At 48.8% G+C, this 18,349-nt stretch overlaps 1 protein-coding gene across 1 annotated transcript in view; it reads left to right on the top strand.

Annotated features, from left to right (window-relative positions):
• The window catches only part of LOC147668980 (diacylglycerol kinase delta-like), a gene marked incomplete at its 3' end in the record, with an annotated part of 44,166 nt that extends 42,307 nt beyond the window's left edge, over positions 1 to 1,859 (top strand). The window contains exons 5-6 of the mRNA XM_086948312.1: positions 239 to 358; positions 1,742 to 1,859. Coding sequence (XP_086804438.1) covers positions 239 to 358; positions 1,742 to 1,859 — 238 coding nt within the window. The remainder of the gene's footprint in view (positions 1 to 238; positions 359 to 1,741) is intronic.
• Positions 1,860 to 18,349: the final 16,490 nt, after the last annotated feature.

Below are 18,349 nucleotides of genomic sequence, written 5' to 3'. Positions count from 1 at the left end.
TGCTCCAAGGATACACCAACATATTGATCAGTAGAGAAAAGGGGATAAAAAAGTAATTTGTACAAAACTGATGAAAAGTTATTAGCTGTTCACTCTTTTCCCGAGCCTGTCATTTATGTGCTCTGGTGCTTTCTGTTGCTCACACTTCAGTAACATAATAACCAGGCACCGGTCTTTCAGCAGTCATTCACACTCCTTTGTTACTGCCTCACAGCAGTGTGTTCTTTTCTTTCTGCAGGAGCTGGATCCTCCCCAGAAAGAGCAGCTTGCAACGTCTCTCAAAAACATGGATCTGGAAATGAGAAAAGTGTCTGAAATCCCCTGGCTCTGGAATCTCATGGAACCTGGTGATGACGAGGTGAAGACCTACAATAAGAAGTACAGCTACTACTACTTGGGAGACACTGTGTGTAACCAGACCCATCACGTCCTTTTTAAGGGCACTTAACCATGTGACAGATTTGTACCTACATTATTCATTATGGCCATTCCAGTGTATTGTTCTGCAGAGAACAGCAGAGCCAATCTGTGCTATATACCAAGGGATATTAATACCCCTTTTTGGAAAGTTATTGTGACAAGTCATATGTAACCTTTGATGTGTTAAATCAGATTACCTTGAGTATTCGCCATTTCTGAATGCACCCTCAGGGTCCAGCTCTTAACTGTGTGGTTTTATGACCACTGAGATACAGTTCAACCCAGTAATGGTACCTGCAGGGACATTAATTAATTGCCGGATTACCAGGTTGCTCTTAACTAGGGCCTATGTGTAGTGTAAATAGGTAAATAGTCGGACTGAACTATTCGATTATCTAACAAAAATTTGATCTGCACTCATAATCTGGATATGGCCTAACTATTCCTTTCAAACAGGCAGCCTGAAATTGTACACTTTCTTGCATGGCAGCTTTAAACACCTGCACATTCCTGTTCTACAAAGTTGGCCTTGAGTTTCAGATGATTCTGTAGAGAATTCTAACAGGTCTGCTTGACAACTCTCTAGACAGTCTGATTATCAGAGAGCACATGCTCAGTAATTGTTTTCTGGGGTTACGCCAACACCTGTTTGAGTGTGGGCTCTCTGATCTCAGGGAGCTTGCACGGGAGGCAGACCTCTGGGTAAGTGCCAGAGGATCTGAAGAAGCCTTGGGCAGTGATCCTGAAGGAAGTGGCTCAAGGACTCGTTCAGTTCCCTGTAGATTTCACCTCCCTTACTCATGCACTCTCCCTCCTCATGCAGCTTATAGACCGGGACTCTGCAACCTCTCTGACTATGATCTTGCACTCAGACTTCTGCAAATTATACACTAGCTCTTATACCTCTCTTCCAACAGCATGGCAGCACTCACACATTTCCCTGCAGGCCTTTGCTCTGCAACTCAACACATTGGTATGGAGTACAGTCTTGTGTACTCGTACATTTATTCACCTATCTACCAGTCATAATCCTCCTCTCCAGGAATGCAGTCACATCTCTCTACAAACTGTCGGTTTGCATTCTCATGTTACCTTCCTGCTGTCAGCTGCATGACTCAGGCCACCACACCTGCCTACATATAGATAGTTTTGTACTTTCTCACAGACTACCCATCTTGCGACAGTAACCATACTATAATTCACACATGACTATAGGCAGTCAAAAAGACACGTCATCTGCTACACCACTTTGGTGGATGTGGTTCACTGGGAAAACTCCTTGCTCCTCCGTGTATTGACATTTCTCTGTCCTGTTTTGCAGAACCGGCTGTCAGATTTTTCAAAACGCAGTCGAAGTGGAAAATTCCGGCTGGTCAACAAGTTTAAAAAGGAGAAAAACAGCAAGAACAAGGAGACCCAAAGTAACTTCGAACATCCAGGTATCAACAGCCCATTTTGGCATTCATCTATTCATGACTTATGTTTCTTTGGACACTATCTCCGTAACATTACATGTTATTCTGCTTTTACTACACAACACAGCTACAACAGGTGTCACTCCATACTGCTCTTTCTATAGTAGCTGTGTCTGTAATTCTGTTACTCTGCACTTCTTACAGATACTGTCTCTGACACCTTTGTACTGCTCCCCCAAAAATCGTGTGGTGTATTTTGTATTTCAAACTGCCTTACCTACAACAGATGTCTCCTTACCACACTACATCACAAATTTGCAAAAGCTTTCTCTTTACCCTTTATTGCTTTACTTCCCACATTTCAATACAGTTGTTCATTTTATTCATCAGCTTTGTCATCCCTCTCTCTGACAACTGGTCCCATTTTTGCATTGCTCTTCTTCAGGCAGTGTGTTTTCTCTTTTGCCTCACCTTCTCTGTCAGATGTCTCAGACTTCTTTCTAACACATATGTAGTGTTCTGTTGATGTGACATATGTTATGTTGTTGCATGAGGGGTGGAGGCAGGGCATTGTTCAGCTTAATGTTATTGGTCATAGTTCATATGCTCAGAGCCAGTTGACCTGTCTGTCTCCCAAATGTATTGATTTTGTTTCCTCCATCACTTGCTTTTCTCCCTGTGTCTGCCAGTCACTTGCCTATCGCTATGGCTTCCACATGTTTGAGAGGCTGCTATGGTGAGAGTGACAATGAGACCTTTGTTGCAATAAATAATTTGCTGCAACAACTTCAGGTACTCCTAGACTAGTGCTTAATTTGAGCCAGTGGTTACTTAATTCTCATCACCAGCACTTACAACAGTCCACCACCTAGTGTCCATGTTTTGTCTGATTTTAGTGTTTATTAATTTAATATATGACTATCTACTGCCCAGGACATTCTTATAGCTTTGGATGACCTTGAATACTCCTAATTGTCGCAGCACTTTTAGAAGTGTGATGCTTAGTAGTTTTGTGGGCACTGGCAGTGGCAATGGATTATGCAAGCTGCAGTGGCATCCTGAGAAGTGGCCTGGCACTGACCTTTTACCAAAGTAGTTTAAACTAAAGGGGTTACGTCCATTAAGGGGGCCTGGTAGGACGTCTAATACTTTTTTCATAAAGAGATACCTGCCCACCAATTTCAGTACTGCTATTTAATTCTGCTGATTCAAAATACAACGCCATGAGTCATTGCACTATACTTTCATGATTGTATTGGTTCAACTTGATTTAAAACAACAATTCGTCATTCTAGGTGCATTGGAGGAATAGACATTTCATTCAATGTAATATCCATTTCAAAAATTATGTGAAGAACAGTATAACAAACATTTTTCGAAAAATTAATTAAAAAAAAAACACATTATGATCATATCATGTAATTACACCAGTCGAAAATTCAATAGTTGCCTGCCAGCCTTGACTATCCTCTTATTGCAGTTTTATATAACGCTATGACAGGCAGACTGCGGGGAAACTGTTTTTTTAAAAGAGTTTGCTCTCGGGGTATATTTTGTATTCTGACACCCTCACTAGAGTCCCATTCGATGTTGATCCCTCGCAGACAAAAATGTACACCGACGCGTTTCCAATCCCCTTTTGGTTTAAGGGATTATCATCAGGGCTTTGGACCACGGTGTAATCCTAGTAATTAACAAAATAATAAATATTGAGTAGCAAACTTTTTACTTCCTTCTCTCTCTACTTTTAAATGGGCAAACTAAGCACATTTTATGGGTACCTTATATCTTGTCGTGTGGGTCTCTTATTAGTCCGTCTTCTGTACCTGGACACAATCAAATTTATTGTATAAGTATGGGTGTTACAAATCTGAATGTACTGGCTAGTCTTTACTCAGTCGTATTTTATTATTTTTTATTTGGAAATAACTTACTGGAGTCTTCACGCTTCTATTTCGATGACTCCCCACTCATATTCGTGTTTTTAAACACAGTCAGCATAGAATGGTTTTGGGCGCTTTAAATTCACCCTAAAAAACAAATTAATTTGGTTGTTTTAACCAAACTGAGTCACTCACTGTTAACGACATAAGGCAAGCTCTCAGTGGCATCTCTCTTACTTGTGGGAAAGATTCCTCTTCAGAAAAGGAAATTACGTCTGCGGAACGATTAGGCGTTTACAGTTTGAAATGTGGAGTGGAAACTAGAGACTAAAAGATTTCCTCTTTTTGGTTGCATTAGGAAGTAAAAATGTCCCAAATGTCGAGGAAGTAATTTCCTTTTCTGAAGAGGAATCTTTCCCACAAGTAAGAGAGATGCCACTCAGAGCTCGCCTAATGTCGTTAACAGTGAGTGACTCCGTTTGGTTAAAACGACCGAATTAATTTGTTTTTTAGGGTGAATTTAAAGCGCCCAAAACCATTCTATGCTGACTGTGTTTAAAAACACGAATATGAGTGGGGAGTCATCGAAATAGATGTGTGAAGACTCCAGTAAGTTATTTCCAAATAAAAAATAATAAAATACGATTGAGTAAAGACTAGCCAGTACAGTCAGACTTGTAACACCCATACTTATACAATAAGTTTGATTGTGTCCAGGTACAGAAGACGGACTAATAAGAGAACCACACGAAAAGATATAAGGTACCCATATAATGTGCTTAGTTTGCCCATTTAAAAGTAGAGAGAGAAGGAGGTAAAAAGTTTGCTACTCATTATTTATTATTTTGTTAATTACTAGGATTACACCGTGGTCCAAAGCCCTGATGATAATCCCTTAAGCCAAAAGGGGATTGGATGGCAGTACGCACTACTGAATAGATTTTAGACGTTCATTCATTTATTTGATTTTCTTCAAAAGATGATCTATGTTGATCTAAGATAATCTTTTGAAGAAAATCAAATAAATGAATGAACGTCTAAAATCTATTCAGTAGTGCGTACTGGTGTCCTGGTTCTCAACCAGGCCTAATCTACCTTATACTTCATAGTTTGCAGGCTACATACCAGCACAGCACACATACCGGATTAACCTACCACACTTGACAAAAAGAGTGCAGACACCCTTCTATATCCATAAAAGGGGATTGGAAACGGGTCGGTGTACATGTTTGTCTGCGAGGGATCAACATCGAATGGGACTCTAGTGAGGGTGTCAGAATACAAAATATACCCCGAGAGCAAACTCTTTTCAAAAAACAGTTTTCCCCGCCGTCTGTCTGTCGTACAAGTTACTACTTGTGTAACGATATATCTGTAAGAGACATTAGTTAGTGATCGATTCCTTACCTTAGAATATCCCCAGGCGTCAGACTGGATCCGGAAACATTTGCGTAGCAGTACCCTTGCGCGTCGGTAGGCATCGTCTGCAGCTCCGCGTCCGTCGTCGGCGTCGTGGGTGCCGCGATGACGTCGTCGGAGTACTTAGACGCCGCCTCCGCGTGCTGACGTCAGTTCTTAGACACAGCTTTTCCGCTCCAGAAACGCAGAGCTATGCTAAAAACCAACACTGGTGCCATGAAACTAGGGCCCTAAAAGGGGATCACCTTAACCCTAGATATCGGTTCGCAGAACTGGGAGGATGGGTGGGTCGGTAAGGAATCTATCACTAACTAATGTCTCTTACAGATATATCGTTACACAAGTAGTAACTTGTGCATCTGAAAGAGACACGTTAGTGGTAGATTCCTTACCTTAGAATAGATACCCCAGCAATACCAACCCCGTGGTGGTGGGTCTGCGAAACAATATTCACACCAGAAAGTCCTGGAGGACCGAACGGCCAAAAAAGCCATCCCTCCGGACTTGACTGTCCAGGCAATAATGTCTTGCAAACGTGTGCAGCGAGGCCCACGTAGCCGCCTGGCAAATGTCCTGCAAGGGCACACCTCGGCCCAAGGCAGTAGTAGTCGCTGTGGCTCGAGTGGAATGAGCTCTCAGCCCAACAGGGGGTTCCTTCTTTGCCAAGGAGTAACACGCCTGGATACACAAGATGATCCACCGCGAGATGGTCCGCTTGTGCACCGCTTTCCCCTTCTTAGCGCCCATGTAACCAACAAAGAGTTGGTCATCCACCCGGAACTGGTGTGTGCGGTCCAGATAGAAGGAGAGCGCACGTTTTGGGTCCAGACGGTGGAGCCTCTCTTCCTCTCTCGAGGGATGCAGAGGCGAAAAGAAGGTGGGCAAGGTGATATATTGCCCAATGTGGAAGGCCGTGACTACCTTGGGCAAGAAGGAGGGCCTTGTCCGCAACACAACTTTGTCCGGATGGACTGAAAGGAAAGGAGGCTTACAGGATAGAGCCTGGAGCTCACTCACTCTCCTGGCAGAGGTGATGGCTACCAGGAAGGCAGTCCTCAAAGTGAGAAGGCGAAGAGGACAGTTGTGAAGTGGCTCAAAGGGAGCGCACATCAGAAATGTAAGAACCAAGTTCAAGTCCCACTGAGGCATCACCAAGGGAACAGGAGGGAATGTATGTGTGATGCCTTTCAGGAATCGATTAACGATAGGGGACTTGAACAAAGAAGGTTGATCAGGCAGCCTCAGAAAGGCTGAAAGAGCGGAAAGGTAGCCCTTGATAGTGCCCAGAGCAGAGCCCTGCTGGGCAAGAGAAAGAAGAAAGAGAAGAACCTCAGAAAGAGGGGCATTAAGGGGATCCACAGCCTTTGCTGTGCACCATGCCACAAATCTGTTCCACCTGCAGGCGTATACCGACTTTGTGGAGGGACGCCTGGCTGCCAGAATGATGTTACAGACTTCAGGAGGCAAGTCAAATGGCCTCAACTGTCGCCGCTCAATCTCCAAGCATGGAGGTGGAGACTGGACAGGTTCGGGTGGAGGACCGTCCCCTGCTGCTACGACAGAAGATCCTCCTGAAGAGGCAGACGAACATACTGAGTAGCTCGGGATACCAGTACCTTCGTGCCCAGTCCGAAGCCACAAGGATGACTTGTGCCCAGTCGCACCTGATCTTCTTCAGCACTCTGGGCACAAGTTGTATAGGCGGAAAGGCGTACAACAGACCACAACTCCACTCGCGACGAAAAGCGTCTCCGAGCGAGTGCCGCCTTGGAAATTCCAACGCGCAGAACTGATGACATTGCGTGTTCTCTTCGGTGGCGAATAGATCTAACCAAGGCTCTCCCCACTGCAGAAAGAGACCTTGCGCCACGTCCGAGTTCAGACGTCATTCGTGATCCATCATGCACCGGCGTCTGAGTTCGTCCGCCCTGGCGTTCAGAGAACCTGCCAGGTGTTGAACCACCAGAGTCACGCCCTGATGTTCCAGCCATTGCCAGAGGCGCAGAGCCTCCTGGCAGAGGGTCCACGACCCCACCCCGCCCTGTTTGTTGCAGTACCACATGGCGGTGTTGTTGTCCGTGAACACCTGCACTACACTCCCTCGGACAGAGGGGAGGAATGCCTTCAGTGCTAGACGAATCGCCCGCAGCTCCAAAAGGTTGATATGGAGCCGGGACTCCGCCGGAGACCAGGGGCCTCTGATCTCCGCCTCTCCCATGTGGCCTCCCCAGCCCTAGAGGGACGCGTCCGTCACAACTACGTGCTCCGGTTGGGGGAGGGAGAGGGATCTGCCGCTGACCCAATCGCGGTCCGTGAGCCACCACTGCAGCTGTCTCGCAGTGCCCTCCGAGATCAGGACATGGTCGGACAGGTTGCCCTGATGCTGGGCCCACTGAAACTTCAGGTCCCACTGCAGAGCCCGCATCCGCCACCGTGCATGATGCACCAGAAGGATGCAGGAAGCCATCAGCCCCAGAAGCCGCAGCGTCAACCTGACCGAAACTCGGGATAAAGGCTGGAAGATTAGAATCAGAGCCTGTATATCCCGATCCCGCTGTTCGGGTGGGTAAACCCAAAACTGCGCCGAGTCGAGAACCGCTCCGATGAAAAGGAGCTTCTGAGAGGGACACAGGTGTGACTTCGGCACATTGATGGAGAACCCCAGCTGGTGCAAGAGGTCTGCCGTAGTCTGGAAGTGGTTGACGACTGTCTGGGGCGAGCCCGCCTTCAACAACCAGTCGTCGAGGTAGGGGAAGACTGAAACTCCTAACCTGCGCAGATGAGCTGCGACCACCACCATGACCTTCGTGAACACCCGTGGGGCGCTGGTAAGGCCGAAGGGGAGCACAGTAAACTGAAAGTGCTCGTGGCCTACCGTGAACCGCAGGTAACGCCGGTGGGCCGGCAGGATGGGGATGTGGAAATAAGCGTCCTGCAAGTCCAACGCTACCATCCAGTCTCCTGGGTCCAGGGCAGCTAAGACCTGAGCCAGAGTCAGCATCTTGAACTTCTCCTTCCGGAGGAAGCCGTTGACGTTCCGTAGGTCCAAGATAGGGCGTAGGCCCCCTTTGCCCTTCTTGGTTACCAGAAAGTAGTGGGAGTAGCAACCACGTCCTACTTCTGGCCCAGGAACGCGCTCGATGGCCCCCTTGGCCAAGAGGGCCAAAACTTACTCCTGCAGAAGCTGCAAGTGATCCCCCGATACGCGGTGATGTTGCGGCGGCATGGCTTGAGGGGTCGTCTCGAAGGGGAGGGAGTAGCCCCTCCGGCCGATCTGCAGCACCCACCTGTCCGAAGTGACAGTGCACCAGTGAGAGTGGTGATGGCGAACCCTGCCCCCACTGGCGTCACATGGGCCTAGAAGCACGGACTAGGAGGGTTTAGAGGCGGATCCCGCGGGGGAAGGTGTGGACTGGCCTCGCCGTTGTCCCCGACCGCCTCCACGGCGATTTCCACGGCCGCAACCGCGCTGGATGTTAGTCTGCGGCGTGTGGCTGACGGCACGTATGGGGGCGCCCCTTTCTTGGCCACGAAAGGAGCAAAAGGCACCCGTTTGCTGGCGCGGGGCCGAGAGGCCCAAGGACTTGGCCGTAGCCCTGGAGTCCTTAAAGCGCTCAAGCGCGTGGTCTGCCTTGTCGCCAAAAAGGCGAAGGCCATCAAACGGCATGTCCATCAGGGTGTTTTGGACATCTGCCGAGAAGTTGGCGGACCTTAACCAGGCGTGGCGTCTATCCGCCACCGTTGTTGCCTTCGCTCTACCTAGTGAGTCGGTGGTATCCAGCCCACACCGGATGGAATATTTGGCTGCATCCCGACCTTCCACAAGGGCTTGGCCGAGTTTGGCCCGTACCTCCAACGGACACTCTGGCAGCAGTTCTGCAACAGTCTCCCACAGAGAGTGGGTGTAGCGGCCCAAGAGGCATGCGGTGTTGGAAGACCGCAGTCCCAGACTAAGGGAGGTGAAGATCTTTTTCCCGTACTGCTCGTACCTTTTGGATTCCCTGTCCGGCGGAGCCGACGGGAATGCGGTCTGGGAATTTGAGGCCTGGATGACCAGACTCTCGGGGGTGGGGTGGGTGGACAGGAAACATGGGTCGCCCGGGGCCGGGCGGTGGTGTCTGGCCACGTTCCTATCTACGGGCGAGCCCCTAGTGGGCTTGGACCAAGTGCCCAAAAGAACGTTGGTCAAGGCCTCATTAAAGGGCAGCAGAGGCTCGGCCGAGCTTGACTGCGGTTTAAGGACCTCAGTGAGGAGGTTAGTCCTCACGGCCGCGACGGGGAGCTCAAGGCCCAAGGCCTTGGCAGCCCTCATCAACACCACACTATAGGTTGCCACCTCCTCCGAAGCCACGGTAGCGGGGAGACAAAACCAGTGTCTGGAGAGGTGTCCAGGCCACTGGCCTCCCCAAGGTCTCCTGCCCAGTCCTCATGGAACTGACACTCCTTGGTCAGAGGGTCCTCAGACCCCTCCCAATCCTCCTCATCACCCATCTCCTGATACTCAGGGTTGTCAACCAATGGGGCCGGTTCGTAGAAGTGGAAATCTCCAAACGGCGTCGAAAGCGGCGCCCAGCGGCGCCGTTCCGACGGAACCGGAGCAAAGGAGGAATCGGGGGCGGCGCCGTCCGAGGATGGCGCCGGAGGCGACACCTGACAGAGCGACGCCGGGGGGGTCGTAAGGTCAACCGGTGACGATCCAGAGCCCGAGGAAGGTCCAGCGGTGTCCCGCGGCACCGGGCACGAAGGCCCCGGCGGCGTCGGGCCGCTTGACCCTGCGGCGCCGGGCCCGAATGGGCCGAAGCCCCCGACCCGCTACGGGCCCCAGACGGGTCCGCTGGGCCCGAAGGTGCCGCGGAGCCCGTCGGAGGAGAAAGGGACCTCATGGCCATGAGGAAGCGCTCGATCTCCTCCGGCGTCGCGTCTCGCCCAGGGACCGGAGGGTGTGGGGTTGGACGCGACGCCCGCGACTCCCAAGGAGCTGCGTGGGCGGTGTCACCCGAACCCCCGGCCGCATCACGCGAGCGTCGGGGGGAGTCAGAAGAGCGACTACGCCTCTTCGACTTCTTGTGCTTCTTATCTGACGACGACTTCGACCCGGAGGAGTGGTGCCGACTCCCGGAGCTGTGGTGGCTCTGTCCCCGCGACCTGTCCCTCGACCTCCCGTGGGACCGGGACCTCACGCGGCGCGGGGCCGACTGCCGGAGTTTGAGTCGCCTGCGGGACCGCTCCCGTCTGGCTTTGAAGAGAGGGCCCGGCAGTCGGAGCAGGCCTTGTCGTCGTGGTCGACGCCTAGACAAGTTAGGCACAGGTGGTGAGGATCCGTGACCGACATTGTGCGGTCGCAATCCTCGCAGTGCTTGAAACCAGGCATCCCTACGGCACCGATCGGAGTCGCAAGACTTCGAGAAAGGATCAAAATGATCTCAAAAAGTTAGTCAAAAATTGACTAGGGTTACTGCTTTTTCCAGATCTGCGCTGGCTGGCGCAGAAAAAAGAACTGACGTCAGCACGCGGAGCCGGAGTCTAAGTACTCCGACGACGTCATCACGGCGCCCACGACGCCGACGACGGACGCGGAGCCGCAGACGACGCCTACCGACGCGCAAGTGTACTGCTACGCAAAAGTTTCCGGATCCAGTCTGACGCCTGGGGATATTCTAAGGTAAGGAATCTATCACTAACGTGTCTCTTTCAGATATAGCGTTATATAAAACTGCAATAAGAGAATAGTCTTAAGGCTGGCAGGCAACTATTGAATTTTTGACTGGTGTAATTACATGATGTGATCATAATGTGGTTTTTTTTAAATTAATTTTTTGAAAAATGTTTTTGTTATAATGTTCTTCACATAATTTTTGAAATGTATATTACATTGAATGAAATGTGTATTCCTCCAATGCACCTAGAATGACAAATTGTTGTTTTAAATCGGTTGAACAAATACAATCATGAAAGTATAGTGCAATGACTCATGGCGTTGTATTTTGAATCTGCAGAATTAAGTAGCAGTACTGAAATTGGTGGCCAGGTATCTCTTTATGAAAAAAAAAAACTTTTAACAAAGTAAGCACTGTCCTAGGCTTAAAGTTTATATTTTATGTGAAGGTGGTCACGGTGTGATCAGTTTTCTGTCATTCATCAGTAGATTCTGGGCCTTGATTACTGGTAGCTTCCTGCAAAGCTGGTTCTCTCTCTCAAATTGGGTATCGTAATTGGTTGTTTTCGACATAGAAATCATTGGGGTTTTTTTTTTATCTCTGCTCAGTTCTTGTTAATGTGCTTTTTTCCATCATTTAGTCCATTACTAATATTTTTGAACACTGAACATGTTCAGGATCCAGGAGCAGTTTACTATATAAAACTTGTCTTTAATGCATATCAATTTTGTTTTTTAGAGTAGGCCAATTAAATATTTGAACAGAATCATTTAGAGATATCTACCTCTGAATCCATTTTACAGTTCATTTAAAAAAAAAATCGAGATTGTAGACAGTACCTGGTGACATTTGAGCTGAAGGAACATTCGTTGACAGACTACCCGAGCACAAAAGACAATACTTCATGGAAGTTGTCCATAAAGGCTTCTTTATTTGTGTAAAACACACAGAAACCCTCGGGTCTAAGCTAACAAACAGGAAGGGTCAGCACAACCAGAAATATTCTCTTGAGCCCTTGGGGGGAGTCCCTTTATTAGGACAAAATCCCTCACCCACCATAGGTGGCATCCTTCATCATTGGGATCTACTTGTGACATATAAACCTGGTCCCGCCACAGCTACAACCCTCTCACTGAGAGGGTGGAGCTCAGGGATGTTATCCAGTATTGGGGTATCTTTCATAGATTCACATGCGTGAATCATTCCCCGTCGCCGAGGCGGGAGTCCCACGGTAAATAAAAAAGCAGTATCAAAGGTACATAACAGTAGTAGGCCCAAAAGAAAGGCTTGAGGCCTAGATCTTAGTAGCCTATCTACATCATTATGCTAAAAGAACCAAGAATTTGGTCACAACCAATCAGCTATCAGCGCCCTCTAGAACCCTCTCTGCAGAGCCAGTTCTCCTCAGATTTTCACCGCACGTCGTGGGTGAAGGGAGTCTCCCTGAGCTCTGCTCAGTTTTTTTTTTTCTTCAGCTGTACTTCTTTTTGGATTACAAGATCATACTTCATTTCTCTGACCCTATTAAGGCAGTAATATGGCAGAATTGCAGTAATCAAGGTAATAGACTATGATTTATGTCTAACCTTTTCCTCAATAACTCTCACGTTCTGAGAGAGGCTATTATGGGTCAGAGACTTCAACCTGCCACTTCTGATGAGGATGAGGAGAGGTCAAAGGGAGAAGTCTTGCCAGGACCCTACTGAGGGCGCGCATAAAGCCATAAGATTCACCTTGAGTCTTTCTAGGCACTTCTCGCAGAGGATACAACTCCCTTTTCATCCCTGACACTGCATCAGGAAAGTCCTCTTGACCTGACATTAGGAGTATAGAACATAACTCCATTTCTACTCACCTTTATAATTCTCATCTACGATGATCGTCGACGACGGCCTCATCTTCGATGGTCGTCGACGACGGCCTCATCTTCGATGGTCGTCGACGACGGCCTCTTCTATGAGGGTCGTTGACGATGGCCTCATCTACGATGGTCGTCGACGACCGCGTCATCTACGGTGGTTGGCGACGACATCCTCGTCTACGACGGTCGTCGACGACGGCTTCATCTACGATGGTCGTCGACGACTGCCTTAACGGTCGTCGACGATGGCCTCGTCAACGGCGGTCGTCGACGACGGGCCTCGTCTACGACGGTCGACGACGGCTCATTCGTCTACGACGGTCGTCGACGAAGGTTGGTCATTGACGACAGCCTCATCTAAGGTGATTGTCTATGGCTGCCTGATCTTTGATAGTGTTATCTACAATGCCTAGCTACGACGGTAGTCTATGACAGCTTTATCAAGGTAACCTCATGTTCGAGGCATGTGGGCTGCTGAATTCATATCTGTGCATAGATCGCCGCCTAGTGTTGGGTCCGGATGATTGCACATTGTTGTCCTGGAAGAGTCTTCGAAGTATCACGAGATAGGTGGCTCCTCCCCTGGGCTACAGTGCGCATGGGCATCCTCTCCATCCCCAGATTGTTTTTTTCCGCCATTGGGTTCGGATGTACTTTCTCGACTCAAGTTCGGAATTAGTATAATACTCTTTGCGCAAGGCCAAAAGGCCTTCGGGGTGTCGGTATTGTCTCGTTCGGTGCCTATATTTCTTCCAGTTCTTCGAATAGGACGTTGAAGGCCGTTTCGACTTTCGACACCAAAGGCCCAAACTCCGATGACGATGGAATGGAGCCCGTTCAAAAGATGCCCCGTCTGCAACTCAAAATACCCGCACATTGATGTGCACCCAGTGTGCAATAAATGTTTATCCCCGGACCACGACGAGGCCAGCTGTATGGCCTGCTCCAAGTTCCGGTCGAAGAAGACGCTTCGAGTTAGACGCGCAGCAAGACAGCGCAAAAATCGGCGCCCGAGCTGGACAACATCTTCGAGGCCGGTGACGAAGAAGGCGCCGACAAAGAAGATCCTGACCAGCAGTCGGACCCAGCGTCGGAGCATGACTCCAACTTCGATGTGGACGAAGAAGAAGACTACGTCCATGAAGAAGACGTCGTCGAGGTAGGAGACGACGCAGAGGCCATCGGAGCCGTCGACGACGACTCGAGCGATGAGCCAGGCCCAACCGCAGTAGCGGGGCCTACTATTGACGCTATGCTCTCTAAGGCTCAGGTCGAGGCATGGCCGGAAGGCCTTAGCCAAGATCTTACTCCACATTATATAGCCCCGCGACCAGGCCCGGCTAAGAATACTTCAAAGGTCGATCTATCTAAATCAAAACCGAAACCAACAGAGCCAAAACCAAAACCGAAACTGCTGAAAACAGTCATTGGATCAACGCCATCAGACTCCTCGACGCCAGTGAAGTCGAAGAGTGTCGTCGACCCTTCGGGGTCACAAAGGGGCGCCGCCTCAAAAACCGGGGCGCCGAAGCCAGTCCCTACAGTCAAATACGTCACACCGACGCAGTCGACGTCGAAGTCCAAGCATGGCGACAAGACCAAGAGTCTCCAGGCCAAAAAGACTGTCGAACCGACAGTTGCAGCTTTTAAGCCGCCGTTAAGCAAAGCTCTCGAGTCGTAGAACAAACCCGACCCGAAACAGCAAATTGCATCGACGCACAAGGCCGTGTCCGCTACGCACCATGAGCTCGAGTCGGCGCAAGGAGGCAAGAATGCTAGTGAGCCACCGAACCAAATCGGATCGAAGACTACGTCAAGCTCAAAAAAAGTCGTCTCGTCTCCAGGACACCCTTCACCTATTAAATACAGTCTGCCACCAACCGCTCGACCCAAACATATCGAGCCGCACAAAAGCGCCGACACATCCAAAAAGGTGTCCGCACCTTCAAGGTCCATCCTGGAGGGGCTAATGTTCCAAGTACCCTCGTATGACAACCAGTCGAAGCTTTTCATCGACTCGGAATCTGGCAAACTCACCGTCCATAAACGGAAAATCGCACCAGAACATCCTTTAGAGGCATACAAGATCCCTCTAAAAAGGAAAAAGGACTCAGCCACCTCACCAGTTCTCTTTGAACATGTTGAGAGTTATCCACAGCAAGCTGCATATTCTCCAGCACGCAGCGAGGAGGATGTGGGTGATGATTATGGTCATATGGGTTTCACTTATCATACTGACACTGACCAAGAGGAACCTCAGCAATGGACTGGCGCTGTTGACCCTGATGATCCACAAGCTGCGCCCGACATTCAGTCTTATAATGTCAAAACCTCGCCTACTGAAGACACGGCGGCGTTTAACGCTTTAATAGAAAGGGCAGCCCTCAACCATGACGTTGAAATGCACGCAGAACCAGTGGAAGAGGATTTCCTATTTGATACTTTCTCCACCTCAGAAAGATCAGCAAAAACATTGCCTATGCTGAAAGGAGTCCTCAAACATGCTACGGACATTTTCAAAGAGCCCACAAGGGCAAGGGTTGTAAACCCAAGAATTGAAAAAAAATATAGGCCTGCGCCTGTGGACCCTACCTACATCAAGGGCCAACTCCCCTTGGACTCCCTAGTAGTGGCCAATGCTCGCAAAAGGGCGAACTCGCAAACTAGTGGTGATGCTCCTCCTCCGGGCAAAGAATCAAAAATCTTTGAGGCTTCGGGTAAACGGGTGGCAGCTCAGGCAGCTAATATTTGGAGGATTTCAAATACACAGGCCCTATTGGCTAGATACAATAGGGCTCACTACGACACATTAGAACAGCTGATGCAACACCTGCCTGATGTTTACAAAGAGGGAGCAGAAATGATCATACAGGAGGGAAAGTTAATTTCAAATGCATCCATCAAATGTGCACTGGATGCAGCAGACACGGCATCTAGGGCCATTAACACTAGTGTAATGCTGAGACGTCACGCCTGGCTCCGCATCTCTGGTTTTAAACCGGAGATGCAAACAACTTTGCTCAACCAGCCAGTTAACCCTGACTTTCTTTTTGGTCCCGATGTAGACACGACCCTTGAAAAAATTAAAAAAGACACTGAGACGGCAAAATCCATGGGGGCTCTGCAGTCACAGCAGTTTAGGGGCAGTTCCTTTTGTCGCTCCGATAATAGAGGAGCCTCTAGAGGTCAAGCTTTACATCAAGCCCAGTACATCAAAGGGAGCACGCAAACCACCTATAACAAGAATACCAGGGGTGGATATCGTGGGAACAGCACCAAAGGCAGAGGACGTGGAAATAACTATGCCAGATCCTCCGCCCCCAACAAACAGTGTCGCCTTGTCACTGCCCCCCGACCATTTAACACCAGTCGGGGTAAGACTCCAGCAGTTCCTGCCGGTCTGGGAAGGCATTACCACAGACAGGTGGGTGAGACAACTTATCCGATACGGCTATTGTCTGGATCTAACCTCCACTCCCCCCAACCTACCCCCAAGGCACCGTCCTATGTCCGCAGAGCACATGCACTTATTGCAGCAAGAAGTACTCTCCATGCTGCAAAAAGGGCCAATAGAACTTGTGCCTGTAAAAGAGCAAGGTACAGAGGTGTATTCTCTGTACTTCTTAATCCCAAAAAAGGACGGTTCCCTGAAGCCCATTCTAGACCTCAGACCCCTCAGCCAATACATACTGTCAGAACATTTTCATATGTTAACCTTACAGCAGGTCCTACCATTGCTCAGTCAGGGCGACTTCCTAGCAACCCTGGACCTCAAAGATGCATATTTCCACATTCCCATTCACCAGAGTCACAGGAAATATCTCAGATTCACCATCAACAATCAGCATTACCAATTCAAGGTCCTGCCTTTCGGGGTCACCACTGCCCCCAGGTGTTCACCAAGTGCTTAGCAACTGTGGCTGCGCACCTTCGGAGACAGCGCATCCAGGTCTATTCCTACCTGGACGACTGGCTTGTTCAAGCAAAGTCAGACCAGCAGGGTGCAAGCCACAGGTCATGCACAATTCACCTCCTACACCAGTGGTTCCCAAACTTTTTTGACCTGTGGCTCCCCTGACTTAATCGGCAGTTGGCCGTGGCTCCCCACCATTTTTTTACCGGTGGGTGGGTGGGTGGTGTGTACCTCCTGTTATCTTCCTTAAAGTATTTGGGACGCAATGAAGGTATTATATTGGTTGGAATGCTTGAATTATTAATCTCATCCACTGGCTGCATCCCAATCCATCGTTTTTTCCCCAACAGAGTACCTGGTCCCAAACCCTTATTTATGCCAGCTGCTGCTTTTGGTACTGAGACCCGCTCTGAGAAAATGGAACATTGAGTTTGGTCTGTCGTAATCAGTATTCCCAGCCTTATTTTTACACTAAAAAGGTCTGTCCTTCCATCTGTGTGCCCATCTATATCCAACATATTCAACCATTTGCACACCTATCCACCATATATCCTTCCGTCCATCATTTCACTCATCCATCCCTCCATCCACCCTTTCACTCATCCATCCATTATTCATCTACCCACCCTTTCACCCCATCCATCTGTACAATCATCCATGCATCCACTCTTCCACCCAGCCATCTATTCACTTACTCATCCATCCACCTATTCACTTACTCATCCATTCACCCAGTCATTTATCCTTCCACCCATTCACCCTTTCAGTCATTCATCCTCCCTTTCTCTCTCCATCCCCCTTTCACTTATCCATCCATCTACCCACCCATTTACTCATCCGTTCATGAATCCATCCATTGATCCTATTACTCATCCATTCTTTCACTCATCCAACCCTCCGTTCACTCATCCCACCATCCGTTCTCTCATCCATCCACCCTTTCACGTCACTCATCTATCCATCCTTTTGTCCATCTACCCCCTTTCACTAACTCATCAATCCTTACATCCACCCTTTCACTCATCCATCCATTCACCATTTCACTTATCAATTCATCCATCCACCCATTCACTTGCCCATCATCTACCCTTTCATTCATCCCCCCATCCATCTTTCACACACCCATCCACCAATTCACTCACCCATCAGCTGCCCTTTCACTCATCCATCCATCCTTTCACACACCCATCCACACTTTTACCCATCCATCTACCCTTCCACCCATAGATCTACCCTTCCACCCATACATCCATCTATTTACATTTTCTCTCATCCATACTTCCATTCATTCACTCATCCGTCCATCCTTTCTTTCATTATCTATCCATTCCCCCTTTCATTCATACATTTATCCTTTCAGTAATCCATCCAGCCATTCAGACATTTCCTTCACTTATTTACTCACCCACCTTTTCACATTATGAGCTGAGCCCTTTGTTTGCAGAGTGGCAGGCAGAAGAGTCCCATCAAGAATGAACTAAGCAAGGGTGGGCTGGTGGAGAGTTCACTATGCCAGGATGCGAGGTTACTGTAACATGGTGTTGTTTCCAGGGCTTTAAGCGGTGTAAAACAACTGGGGGGTCTCTTCAAAGGGGGTGTTTGACGTAATTAAGAGCGCAGCTTAAAACACCTAGGCTAAAAATATGCGCTTAGCATAGTGGTCTGCCTCACTGGTATTATGTTGTCTCTGTCATTGCATCCAGATCTCTGTTTCAATTTTAACAAGAATGTTAAAAACTATTGATGCATATCATTATGAGTCATGTTTGTAATTAGGAACA

This window comes from Lissotriton vulgaris, unplaced genomic scaffold (assembly GCF_964263255.1).
Source record: "Lissotriton vulgaris unplaced genomic scaffold, aLisVul1.2 SCAFFOLD_9081, whole genome shotgun sequence".
NCBI lineage: Eukaryota > Metazoa > Chordata > Amphibia > Caudata > Salamandridae > Lissotriton > Lissotriton vulgaris.
The sequence above is the reverse complement of the archived record's forward strand: the minus strand, read 5'-3'. Positions and strand labels throughout refer to the sequence as shown.